The sequence below is a fragment of the Sycon ciliatum genome, chromosome 12 (assembly GCF_964019385.1).
Source record: "Sycon ciliatum chromosome 12, ocSycCili1.1, whole genome shotgun sequence".
NCBI lineage: Eukaryota > Metazoa > Porifera > Calcarea > Leucosolenida > Sycettidae > Sycon > Sycon ciliatum.
In genome coordinates this window covers 8,038,705-8,051,059 of record NC_088654.1, presented here as the reverse complement: position 1 = coordinate 8,051,059, position 12,355 = coordinate 8,038,705, and the positions used below count along the sequence as shown (strand labels likewise).

Genomic DNA, 12,355 nt, shown 5'->3' with positions numbered 1-12,355 from the left:
CGTCACGTCGAATGTGTAAATTAACCTCTAAAAATTACACGTAACGTGAGATTTGCACCGCGTTTTGAAAAAGGGCAACAAACGTGTAACTTAACCTCTCTATTGACAGGGCACACCACCTCGTGCGTGTATAAGGCCAAGAAGTGATTTTTTTTTTATTTATTTCACCTTCCCGTGGCCAGAGAATATAGGCCAATATGGAGGGAGGGGGGGGGGGGCGGTAGCCAGCCATGGCAGTAAACAAAAACAAAGCAAAAATAAATAAATATTACACATAACTGGAGGCAAAGAGAAACAAATGTGGATGAAGAACTAGCAGTTATTAGAACACGAGCTTCATGTTGGCCTTGAAATCCTTTAGCGTACAAGACGATTTTACTGATAGAGGCAGGGCCAGCCAGAGAGAATAGGCAGCAAAAAACGGAGATCTGGTATAAGCTGAGGTTCGGGCTTTAGGTAAAGTGCAGGGATTGCGCGTAGGAGGAGTGGGAAGAAACCAGTTATATTTACGCAAGTGTGGCGGGGCTTTGTCAAGACGAATAGAATGAACAATCATACACAGTTTTCGATCCGCTTGACTAGAGATAGGGAAGGTGTTAAACATATCATACAGCTCGGCAGAAGGAAAGTATGATGGTTTGCGGAAAAGGACTTTGAGTATCCTCTTATTGTGGACTTCCAGGGTACTCATTAACGATTTACTAAGTAGGGATGACCTGGCGGTTGAGCAATAGAGAAAAATGGGGAGAATATAGCAATGATAAAAAAGGCGAATGCATTCAAGCGGTAGGTGGGAGCAGTGAGACACGAGGTAGCCAACAGCTTTACTGACTTTGCTACAGATATAGTCGACATGTCTACTAAACGATAAGTCTGAGTCTATGACCAAACCAAGATGTTTGTGTTGTTTTACCACTGTGAGGTCTGTGAGGGATCCGGGAAGAGTGAATGCATATGTTGGCTCTGAGTTCGGCAGGAATAATATCTCAGTCTTGGCGATATTAGGTCTTAGTCTCCAGGTAGTCATCCACTGATGGACTTCGTTGATACCGCGCTGGAGACTGTCTCGCAGCCTGTCTAGACACTCATTGAACCGGAGCAGTGCAATATCGTCAGCAAATAAGGACACACCTTCAACATGACTGGGAAGATCATTTATATACACTAGGAAAAGGAGGGGCCCTAGGATGGATCCCTGGGGCACTCCGGACAGAACAGGTGAAGCATCTGAGAGAGTTCCACCTACAAAGACAACTTGCGTTCTGTCGGATAGGTAGTCTGTAATCCACTCCAGCGCTGAGTCACACACACCGAAAACATTGGAAAGTTTAGCAAGTAATGCACGGTGCCACACGGTGTCGAAAGCTTTCTCGAGGTCGAAAAAGCACATGGCAACTTTCCGCCCCATATGACGATGGTCGCCAATGTTTTGGATCAGCTTGGTGAGCTGTAGAGCGGTCGAGTCACCTCGACGAAACCCAGATTGCTCGGGATCCAGAGCAGGAGAAATATGATTATACAATTGATTGAAGAAGAGCCGTTCGCAAAGTTTGGAAATACAGGACAGGAGGGAAATTGGGCGATAGTTACTAGCTTGAGATTTGCTGCCTTTGCACTTGTAAATAGGCACAATTTTAGCCAGTTTCCAGTCAGTAGGGAACTTGCCTGTGGCAAAGGAGAGGTTAAATAGGCGGCTAAGTGGAAAAAAAATCGCAGAAGCTAGCTTCTTTATCATATTGTTCGTGATACCGTCTAGCCCTGGCGCTTTCCCAGATTTCAGGTTTGAGATGGCTTTACGAACATCTGCTGTAGTGATATGAACGCGGGTGAATTGGCGAGTAAGACGAGTGTCATATTGGAGAGGGGGTATTACTAAACGTGGGTCATCAGGCACCGCGACAGAGGTAAACTGCTTGTTGAGGATGGTTGCTTTTTGGAAGCTGTCGGACACGATGGCAAGAAATCTGTGATGAGCGCCTTTAACTTCAAGGACGCAATATAGCTCCTCAGCAGTAACTGCAGCGCTTTTGCTTAAAATATCACTGCAAGCACTAGGCATGATTTAGTGAAGAGCTACTTGTACTAGCGATTGGAGATTTGGTGTTGGCTTCCAGGTCTGGGCATATCTGCTCCAACATGGCAACAGGTGCGTTTGTCAAGGCAGTGCAGTTTCTGCTGCTGTTTCACAAGCCATAGGCGCATATGCGCAGAGAGCAGGAAGTTGTTGTATGATAGCTGAGGATCACCAGCCTTCATGGACAAACCTATATTGGGACTAGTTGCTGAACAGTGCACACCTATATCTCTCAGCAAGTTCCCTTGCTCAGCTGGTGAAGAACATCATACCCGCTGCTTTGGGCTTGCAGCCCCGTCTCCCAACCGTAGACGGATCGAAAGGCTATCACGGTCCTGTGATCATCGGCGTACAGTTGACGCTGATGGGGCATCGGATGAAGTCCTGGCGTCAATAATTCTTTGGTATACTGTAAATATACAAGATTTCGGCGCTTCAAAATTTCGGCACCTCACGATTTTTGACATTTCGGCGACGATTTATTTTCGGCGTAGGGTAGAGGGCATGGTATACTGCGACAGATGCTGTGAAGATTTTCATCGGCGTTTTAATTTAGGCGTTTTGGGTCGGTGCCGAATATAGCCGAAAATAAATAGCTGCCGAAAATTTGTATACATGTATTTACAGTACCTGAAATCTACATCTACAGCTGGTTTTGACTTCCAGCCATCCTTCGTTACTTATGCTTGTGATTATCATGCCAGCACGTGGATAGCAGCATTACCTCGCATCTTTGATGGTGAGGCCTGCAAAGCGTCACCGACCTGTGACGATGCTCGAATAGGGCACCCTACCAGAGCTGGCGCAGTGTATGGTGCAGTCTTTCATGAATCCATAAACTGTGCTGTTTGGCTGCTGTAGCTCTGACGCTTGCGTGTGTGCCTTACATTAAGGGCAGCGGGCCGTCTGCTCTAGCCATTTTGCCAATGCATGCACGGCTGAACGTCTACCAGCAAGCCGCAAACACTTATCTCCTTGACATAGTGGACATTGTGCGTGTTTTATTGCATTCCTATCTAAACTATTCTGGATGCAGAGATTTACCCACTTAGCCCTAGAGAATTTGAAGAAGGGCTGAGGCTTCCTGCAGCTTCATCTGTGAAAGAATTCGGGTGGACACACCCATTCCCATAGCGCTGCACATCACATCCGAACAAGTTCCGTTGTTTTTACAACGTTTCGGCACTTGGCCATCGTCAGGTAATAACAATGAATACCGTGGAAGCCACAAAAGAGCAGTAAATACGCAGAGTGTAGCGCCAAAAAAGATGCGAATTATGTCACCTAGTATGCAGAAGGGGGGGACAGAGAGAGAGAAAAGGCGCAACTAGCACATCACGGAGGAGAAGCAGCAGAAGGTAGCGCGCATTGTGCTCTGTGAATGGCGTTTCGCAGAGTGTAGCGCCAAAAAATAGAGTGATGCGAGTTATGTCACCTCTATACAGAGGGGGGGGGAGAGAGAAGGTGCAACTGTGCACATCACGGAGAAGAAGAGGGCGCCGTTGTACTCTACGAAGTGAGGGTACATGCCAAATAATTATGGTGTTAATTCTAGCACAGGAGGGGAGCACGGAGCCCCATGAGTCGATGCACTATGAGGTTAAACTTCCATGCCAAACTGTTACCACCAGGGACGCGACGAGGCATCAGGAACAGAATGGATTTGAGTGACCCGCCTCATATTATAATTATTCAGTGATATTGACGTAGCAGCAGGGGAAGCTGAGAAAATTCACAACAAATCCCATCCGGTGCTTATGTTCACATGTGGCTTGGCATCACGAATTTCAATCGCCTCGCGCAGTTTGCGACGGGCTCGATCAGGCTCTCTTCCTATTACTTCAACTGCAGAGAATGCACTTTGCCCATAGTTAAGCTTACATCCAGGGTGAGTGGTACGAAAATGTTGGCCCCATGGCTTGTCGAGTTTCTGGCGTCTTGCCTCACCATTATGTTCTTCTAGGCGAGTTTCCAGAAAGCGGCCAGTCTCACCAACATATTGTTCCGGCCATTCTTTGCACTTCAGCTGATATACAAAATTCTTCTGCATACATACATCCTGTCCCCCGGATATACACGAGATACACGGCCCCTTTGGGCGACCTCTCCTTTTCGGTTGTAGCGGATTTGCAGCCTTGACACATAGAGGAGGAACGAGGGCGGAGCGACACAATGTGCGCCTCAGGCTACCAGTGTGCTCATATACGACTCTAACCGGAATTTTATACTTTCTGATTGCTTTATTCACTGCTTGATGTACTTTATCTGACTTATATGGAAGCTTTAGAAATGCGCAGCATGGGTTGGCATGGCAACGACGCTTTGGCCTTATGGAGGCAGTGCGTGCCTCTTCAATGATTCTCTCTGGGTAATTGTTCAATCTTAATTGTTCATGAACCCTCGCTTCACTTTCTGCACGCATTCTGGTATTCGATGAGAGCCTCTGAGCTCTTAGGAATTGTGACGAAGCAACTGCCAATTTGATATGGTGGGGAACTGCCGAAGTATAATCAATGAGTAGACCACTAGCACATGCCTTCCGGTACAGCTTGTATGCCAGCTTGTCTTCCTGGATCATAATTGTGATATCCATATAATTTATGGAGCCACTCAACTCGCTGAGCTCATATGTGAAGTTGATACTTGGGTGTGCAGAGTTGAAGTGCTGCACAAACCGCATCAAGCTCTCTCTTCCGTGGGTCCAGAGCAGCAGGATATCGTCGATGTAGCGTTTGTAGAGGAGCGGTAGTAACGGAGAATCCTGCAGAAGCCTGGCCTCAACCGTATGCATGAATAGAATCGCAAATGGGGGTGCCTCACTTCGTAGAGTACAACGGCGCGCTCTTCTTCTCCGTGATGTGCACAGTTGCACCTTCGCTCTCCCCCCCCCCCCTCTGTATAGAGGTGACATAACTCGCATCACTTTATTTTTTGGCGCTACACTCTGCGTAACGCCACACACAGAGCACAATGCGCGCTACCTTCTGCTGCTTCTCCTCCGTGATGTGCTAGTTGCGCCTTTTCTGTCTCTCTGTCCGCCCCCCCCCTTCTGCATACTAGGTGACATAATTCGCATCTTTTTCGGCGCTACACTCTGCGTATATACTGTTCTTGTGTGGCTTCCACGGTATTCATTGTTATTACCTGACGATGGCCAAGTGCCGAAACGTTGTAAAAATAACGGAACTGGTTCGGATGTGATGTGCAGCGCTATGGGAATGGGTGTGTCCACCCGAATTCTTTTCACAGCCCTAGAGAAATATGAATAATTACTATACTAAGAAAAGGTTTGCTCACCACACTGGACCTCAGGCTATTCCGCTGACTTTCCTTGACACTTGACTGACTCACGACTCCCATCGAGCCTTGGACTCGGCAAACCTGCAAGAAAGCACCACTCCCTGCTCAATACACAGTGTTTCGGGGAATTCACCCCTCATTAGTTGACCTTGAGTAGGCTGAGGAAAACTGTGCCTGAAGAGCACCACTTATATAGTGCTCTCCAGGCACAAACATCACCAGGGATACAAATTTACAGAGACGCTCCATTTCCAACGCGACAAACACCTCGTGAACACCAGATAGCAGCGTGAGTCAGTGTCGCTCCTGGACAGTGAGACCAGACGTTGAGGACCCTCGGTCATTCGCAACGCTGTTCCCTCTAAACCAACTAGTCCCAAGCCCGCGCTGGGCACAACAACTACTACTACTATTACCAAGCTTGGTATACGTGTGTGACGTGCTGCTGCTCATCATATTTGGCCGATGCGACTCTGGTGTTTTTAGTTTTGTTATTTTGTGTGCCTTTTTTGAATTCGTAAACCAAACTGACTAAACTATCCAGTGATCAGGTACTGATGTGGTGGGCGGCGGTTTTGTTGGTGATGCTGCTGTCAGTGGTGGCGGCGTGCATGTGCTCGTGCTTAAGGGGCGATGGCCCGCGTTTTCTCCCAACCCACAAGTTTGTCTTGCGTTTGTGTTTTGCATTTGGACTTCCTGCCAGGCTTGGAAGGCTTGCGTTTCAAACCTTTTGTCCCACTGTGTGGCTCCCAGTCTTTGTGCGTTGTACATCCACCTCTGGAGCTCCAGGGAATTTTGGGCCCCTAGCAGTAGCAGTGCATTCCATGGCCAATTTTCAAGTGTGGCAAAAATGTTCAGGGTGTATATCGTTTCATCCACAGTGAGATGAAACACTGCCAAAATTGATTCAGTATGATTTGCCACACGATACTTCGTCCGTCCACTCCTTGACGCGACTTTCTCCCCTCCGATACGACAACACGACGACAGTATGCTAACATGAGCCTCCATTTCTTAACAAAATAACGTCTCTAAAATGGCAAAGAAAATCTACAGTGATGCACGTAAAGCTTAGGAATACACGAAATCGAAAGGCTAGGACATCGAGGTATACTAGAATATTGCGCGCGAGGCGGAGACAATTCGCTGATGAGGTTGGCGAGCCCTTGAAATCCAGCGACGATCCAAAATTAACAGCGCCCACGCCGAGAAAGAAACCATGCGTAGTGCGTGGGTAACCCAAGAAGATCGCTCGAGCGGCGGCACAGTCGAAGGCAAGGCCAGTCTAAGCTCTAAACTCTATCGAATGACCTGGCAAACACCCGTGGTTTCGGTTGACCTTGCCAGTTTGAGATGAAAGTCGAGCAAAATTGCAAACAGTGAGGGAGTCGTTCAATCGGTCAGGTGGAAGGGTAACCGTTTGCTTCGGAGGGGAACGTTTTGTGATCATATTCAAGGCTTTCCAGGACTGCCAAGGCTCTCGTTCATACCGCTGGCACTCGTCTGAAAAGTATAGATTCTGTAGGTGTCGATACAAGTTGTTGCACTGGTTGTGCAGCCGCTTGAATTGTACAGATAGGCTCTCGTCTCGAAAGTTCGTAGCTTTTAGTTTCTTGAACACCGATTTGCGCTTTCTAGTCAAGGCAAGGAGGGTCGAGGTCATGAACGAACAAAATTTTCCGACTGGACTTCCTGTGTTTCCTGGTTGCGTACGGTGCGATTATATCAAGCACAGCATTGACTTTCCGTGTCCACTCGTTCAACATCAGGTCTGGGGTACGGGATGTAAAGATAATTATTATGAAGATCAGAGGACAGCATCATATCGCAGAAACGCTGAGCGTTGAAGTTCCGGTAGTCTCTGCGTGTTTGATGGGTAGTTCTATTGCTCCGCGCATCCATGATGGGCACTGGGACGGAATTGATGACGAGGTGATGGTCTGAAAACACACAGTCCATGACAGAGGCTGACGGAACTCGATCAATGTTCGGGAGAATACAGTCAATGGATGTACCGGTGGAGCCTGTTATTCTTGTTGCTTCAGTTACTTTATTGGCCAGTCTGCACGGAAGTAGTAACGTGTTTTTGAGATGGTGGAACGCACTAGACGTCTTACGCAGAAAGTCCACATTTATGTCACCTAACAACACAATAGTCTCACCGTCCAGCTGCTCGGTGGATTTAGCAAGCCGATTCCTAAATTCTACCGGCTCGGATGTGGAACGGTATATGCAACCAAGCAAGCTACTATATTTCCCTTTGCTAACTCTAAGCAACATCAACTCTAGACTGGAGTGTGAGTAGTCCAAGGTATGCTTAACCTTAACATGTTCCTTTAGGAAGATGCAGATCCCGCCTCCTTCACGACATGGAGTGCAGGAGGATAGGAAAGTGCATCCCTCAACGCACGGCCTGTCTCGACGTAAGAGAATTGTGCCTTGTACAGAAACCTCAGTGTCCGAGATGCTTGAGTCAAGCCACGTTTCTGTAACCACCAGCAGATCTAGGCAATGCTCATCTTTTAGCTTAGTTATAACATGGTTTTTATGTCGTAGGCTGCAAATGTTTATGTGGCCAACATTTAGTCGGTTGGATGGATGAATTGTAGAGTAGAATGCTGGGGTTGGAGGATTTGGAGACGAAGGGATGAACACAGGAGCATGCGGGTTCAGGGGTTGTGAATACCGTAGACAGTAGACACATATACATCAAACTAGGGCTGAAACGATCATTCATGAACTCCTAACGATTAACCAATGACGCTAACCATGGATTTATTTGTTTTTATATCAATACTTTTCGTTTTTCAAGCACATAATTTAGTTCTCGATAGTCAAAACTTCTATAAGTATCAACTCGAGTATACTAAACACCAGCAATTAGCATACAGCAATATTGCAAAATGTGCATTGTACTTCAAGTGATAACTCAAAACAACCCAAAAAACTGAAATATGAAAAGAGCATTATTGTCAATTTCAAAAAATCATACACATGTAGGTGACGTCATCATTTATGCGACGAAGTTGACAGACATAGATATGCATGTGTATTTTAATGATAGTGGCAAGGCAACGACAAACAATGTAGATATACATCAGACCGTGTACACTAGACAGTCGACACATACACATCAAACCATGCACATGTAGGTTACGTCAGCGTTAGAAAGTTATCAGCAGGTAAGACACAAATTGTGATTGGTCACAGATGTGATTGACACAAGGGATATGCAAGGTGTTGGCATCGTAGTCAATGCTACGCAAAACCCTGGAGCTGCACCAACACAATACTGTAGCAGATCAGGCATTCTTAACTCTACAGTATCACCGACCTTTGTCATCTAGGACTAACAGCACCTACCTAGGTAGGTCCATTCCCAGGATAGCAGAATACCTTGATGGTGTTGCACCCTTTGTGCCTGCTAGTGAACCAGACGGATTTTCCATTCCACCTGTCATGCCACTACTCTGGTCGGGATTTGGAACCAGATTCTGTTGTCTATGGGTTTGGTGGTGGTGTTCTGGCTGCTGGTGTCCTGGCTGCTGTTGTTGCAGAAGAAGATGGTGTTGTTCCTGCATTACGTTCACCGTGGATGAGCCTGCCATGGTTACGGGTTGTTGTGGGACCGCGAAGGTGGTGGTACCCGTGGATGAGGCGGATGTTGTTGATGTACCAGTGGTATTAGAAGATGTAGCAGACGCTGCACCAACAGCCGGCGCTGTAGCTGTTGCAGATAATTGTCCAGCCGCACTCGGCACCGGAGGTGATGTCAAGCACACCAAAGGCTTCCGACCAGTGTGGATACGGATGTGGGATTTTAAGTGATGTTTTAAATAAAACTTACGCTCGCAGACAGGACATTCAAAAGGAGCATTTCCTTTATGCTTGGCACTATGTGTACGGATGTGGCCATCCAATATATCCCTCCTTGTAGACTGACGCTCACAGATATAACAACGAAAAGGCCTCTCACCGGTATGGGTAAGGAGATGCCTATCTAGGGTATACGAATATGGAAACGATCCCTTACAGGTCTGACATTGAAAATTTTGAAATCGCTTCTCCACTGTATGCTTAGGCGTGTCCCGGGCCAGCTCCGCATTGCGAGAGAATTTTACCGAACGACTACTCCCTGGCAATTTCACGAGGTTATGCAACTGTTCGTGATTGCCGGTATCGGGCACGCTATTATCTGGAAGTGTTGTCAACCCCGAGGACCTTAAACCATGTGGATGCACAATCCCGTGAGTCGCGGGAAACTTATCCGAGCCGGCACCTTGCACCATGGAAATGTTTGCTTGGGAAGCTGTGGCATCTTGGTGTCCTACTACACCAGCAGTCTGGTTATACTGCTGTTGCTGCTGCTGCTGGTGCTGGTTCCTCCTAATGTTGGCATCAGCACCAGCACTAACGGAAGGCAGGTTGTTGGTAGCTAATGAGCCCAATGCTAGCTGATCATCCGGCAGAGAGACTTTTGACGTTGACAATAGTGGAAGGTATGGAAATGCTGGGTAGGCAACTGGTGCTTCAGGCGTGTAACTTTCCAGATTCTGGCATTGATGTGATGCTAGCGTTACGTGCCCGCTACTGCTTTCAGTATATTTCGTTTGATCTTGAAACAATGGTGATTGAGCGAGTTGCATATGTGGATGAGATAATGGTTGCGTTTCGGACTGTGATCCTGAAATGGCCCGATGTTCGACGGTGGTATCCTCAACTACGCCATCAGTGTGGGTGGAATCAAAGGGATCCCAAGGTGCGTCTCCACTGGGTACCTCTAGCCACTTCGGCCAAGTTTCATCTTGTGCTACCGTGTCCATCGCTCCTGTCATAATGGTGATTGGTGATTGAGCGAGTTGCCTCTGCGCATGAGAATAGGGTTGCGTTTCCGACGGTGGTCCTGGAGGGCCCAGATGTTCAACGGTGGTATCCTCACCTGCGCCATCAGTGTGGGTTGAATCAAAAGGATTGAAAGGTGCGTCATCACTGGGTACATCTAGCCACTTCGACCAAAGGTTGTCTTGTAATACCGTGTCCATCGCTCCTGGCACAGCTGGTGTCACTTGGACATCTGTAGTGTAGCGGTGAAATTCCTCTTTTTCAATGGAATTGGCAGGGCCGGTTAATGAAGAGATGGAATCGTGACCCGACTGCTGCAAAACGTCGTGCAGATCACTACCGGCGACGAAATCGAACGAACCAACCGCGTTGGCACCATAACCAGTCACCATATCGGAGAATCGTATATCATTGTTGCTTGTTGTGTCTATTGGGCCGTCCGCTTGAATGACTGGGTAAGACAATAACATATCTTGTTGAAGATCATAACTGGCCGGTTGATTCGTCTCACTACCTGCCATAGCACTGTTCGCTGACTCGTGAGGGAGAGCGGCAAACGTATTGATCGTGTGCGTACGCCTGTGCATGGCCACCTCGTGAGCGCCAGAGAAGCTGAGAGTACAGCCTTCATGGCCACATTTAAATTTCTTCGATCGGGGAAACGCCATATTACACAGAATAATAAGAGCAACCAAGGCGAGAACGAAATTACTCCTTGGTTCATGCTTATTAGGCAACATGAGGATGGCACTGGCCAAATCTGTATTTATGCCAGGAAAGGTACGGGTGAAGGTTCTGGTACTATGTATGCGGTGTGGATTTGGCTGTGTGAATTAAGCGCTGTGTGGGAAGCTGCTCGTCGATGTTGAGGCTTCATAGGCCTCAGGGCTAGCAGTGTTCTGTTAGGTGTGGTTAGTGTGAACAGGAGGCTGTGTACAGAGTGTGTTGTCGTTGTAGGCAGGGCGCTGTTGAGGCAGTGACAGGGCTAGCAGTGTACTGTTATCGCAGAGAATGTAGCTGCTGTGGGCAGTAGGGTAAGGGGGGAAATCTGTGTTTGGTGTATGTAGGGGTGTAGAGGCAGGAATCCTTAAGGTTATGCCGTGGTGCTTGACGAGTTCGTGATTATTGTTGGGTTAGGTGTCAAATTTCAAAATTGCAACTTGTGCATTTTCCTAATTTCTTTCTTCTGAGTTCAGGAAAGCAGGACAAGACAACACATAGCGAGCCGTCAGATGCTAAAACGGACCAAATGGGAAAAATTCTGTTTTGTGTTAGTTTACGCACTCAAACACATGGAACGAAGTACATACAAAAAACATCAAAGTGCCTGAAAGGAATGTGTGAATGTCACAAAAAGGGATCAGATTCCGTCGCCAAACTGCACTTAAGCTACCACAATGAGCTGAACTACATGTATAGAGCAATGGCCTGAACAAACACACAAGACAACGGGAGAGAATAGTGACAACAGTAACAGTCTTCGTCATCAAAATTTCACATTATCAATTGCATGTCCAGTAGCACCCAACTACGATCATTTTTCACGTTCGGATGGCGTCTGAACATTGATGCAACTTATGGGGTCGCTCTCGGCACTTCTGTTAGTGGTTGTGAGACTTATACACTCATCCCCACCGTTAGGCGCTGCATCTGCTGCTAGGGTTTACCGTGTGTTAGCGGCCGTCGTGAGTTCCCTTCGAGAACGGACACGATAATTTACTTTACTTTACTTTAGGGCGTCTGGATATGTGAACTGCCTCCCTTATCAGGTGGTTTACGCACAACACTTCCGTTGCGAGTACCAGTATTAAAGTTGATGTTATGGCAATGAATGGCGCTGTGGATGGATGTTGTGGTGTTTGGTGCTAATTTCTTTATTTATTTCTGCACCTCGTGGCATGTCAAGACAGCCAATTAAATTGAGGAGAGGGTGAGACCAACCACGGAAGAAGAGAAAAAGAAAATGAAGAGCACGTACACAAAGTGTGAAGGGATTAGCAACCGTCAAAGCAATCGGATGCTCAGCGAGCTATGCAGCGGAAGTGGGGACTGTGACTTTGTTTACTAGGAGATACTGAAGTGCTGTCTTTCGAGGGTTCGGAATTTGGGCATATCTGGAGCTTGTCTAACACTGGGCGG

General features: G+C 47.3%; 1 protein-coding gene across 1 annotated transcript; it reads right to left on the bottom strand.

The window, feature by feature from the left end:
* Window positions 1-8,163: 8,163 nt before the first annotated feature.
* LOC135828319 (fez family zinc finger protein erm-like) lies at window positions 8,164-11,006 on the bottom strand. The gene has a single exon (XM_065340768.1). It carries the CDS (start codon window positions 10,954-10,956, stop codon window positions 8,734-8,736), a length of 2,223 nt encoding a protein of 740 aa, XP_065196840.1. The 5' UTR covers window positions 10,957-11,006; the 3' UTR covers window positions 8,164-8,733.
* Window positions 11,007-12,355: the final 1,349 nt, after the last annotated feature.

Excerpts from the sequence above, each read along its gene's own strand:
- LOC135828319 (XM_065340768.1), bottom strand. The coding sequence starts at position 10,956 with ATGTTGCCTAATAAGCATGAACCAAGGAGTAATTTCGTTCTCGCCTTG.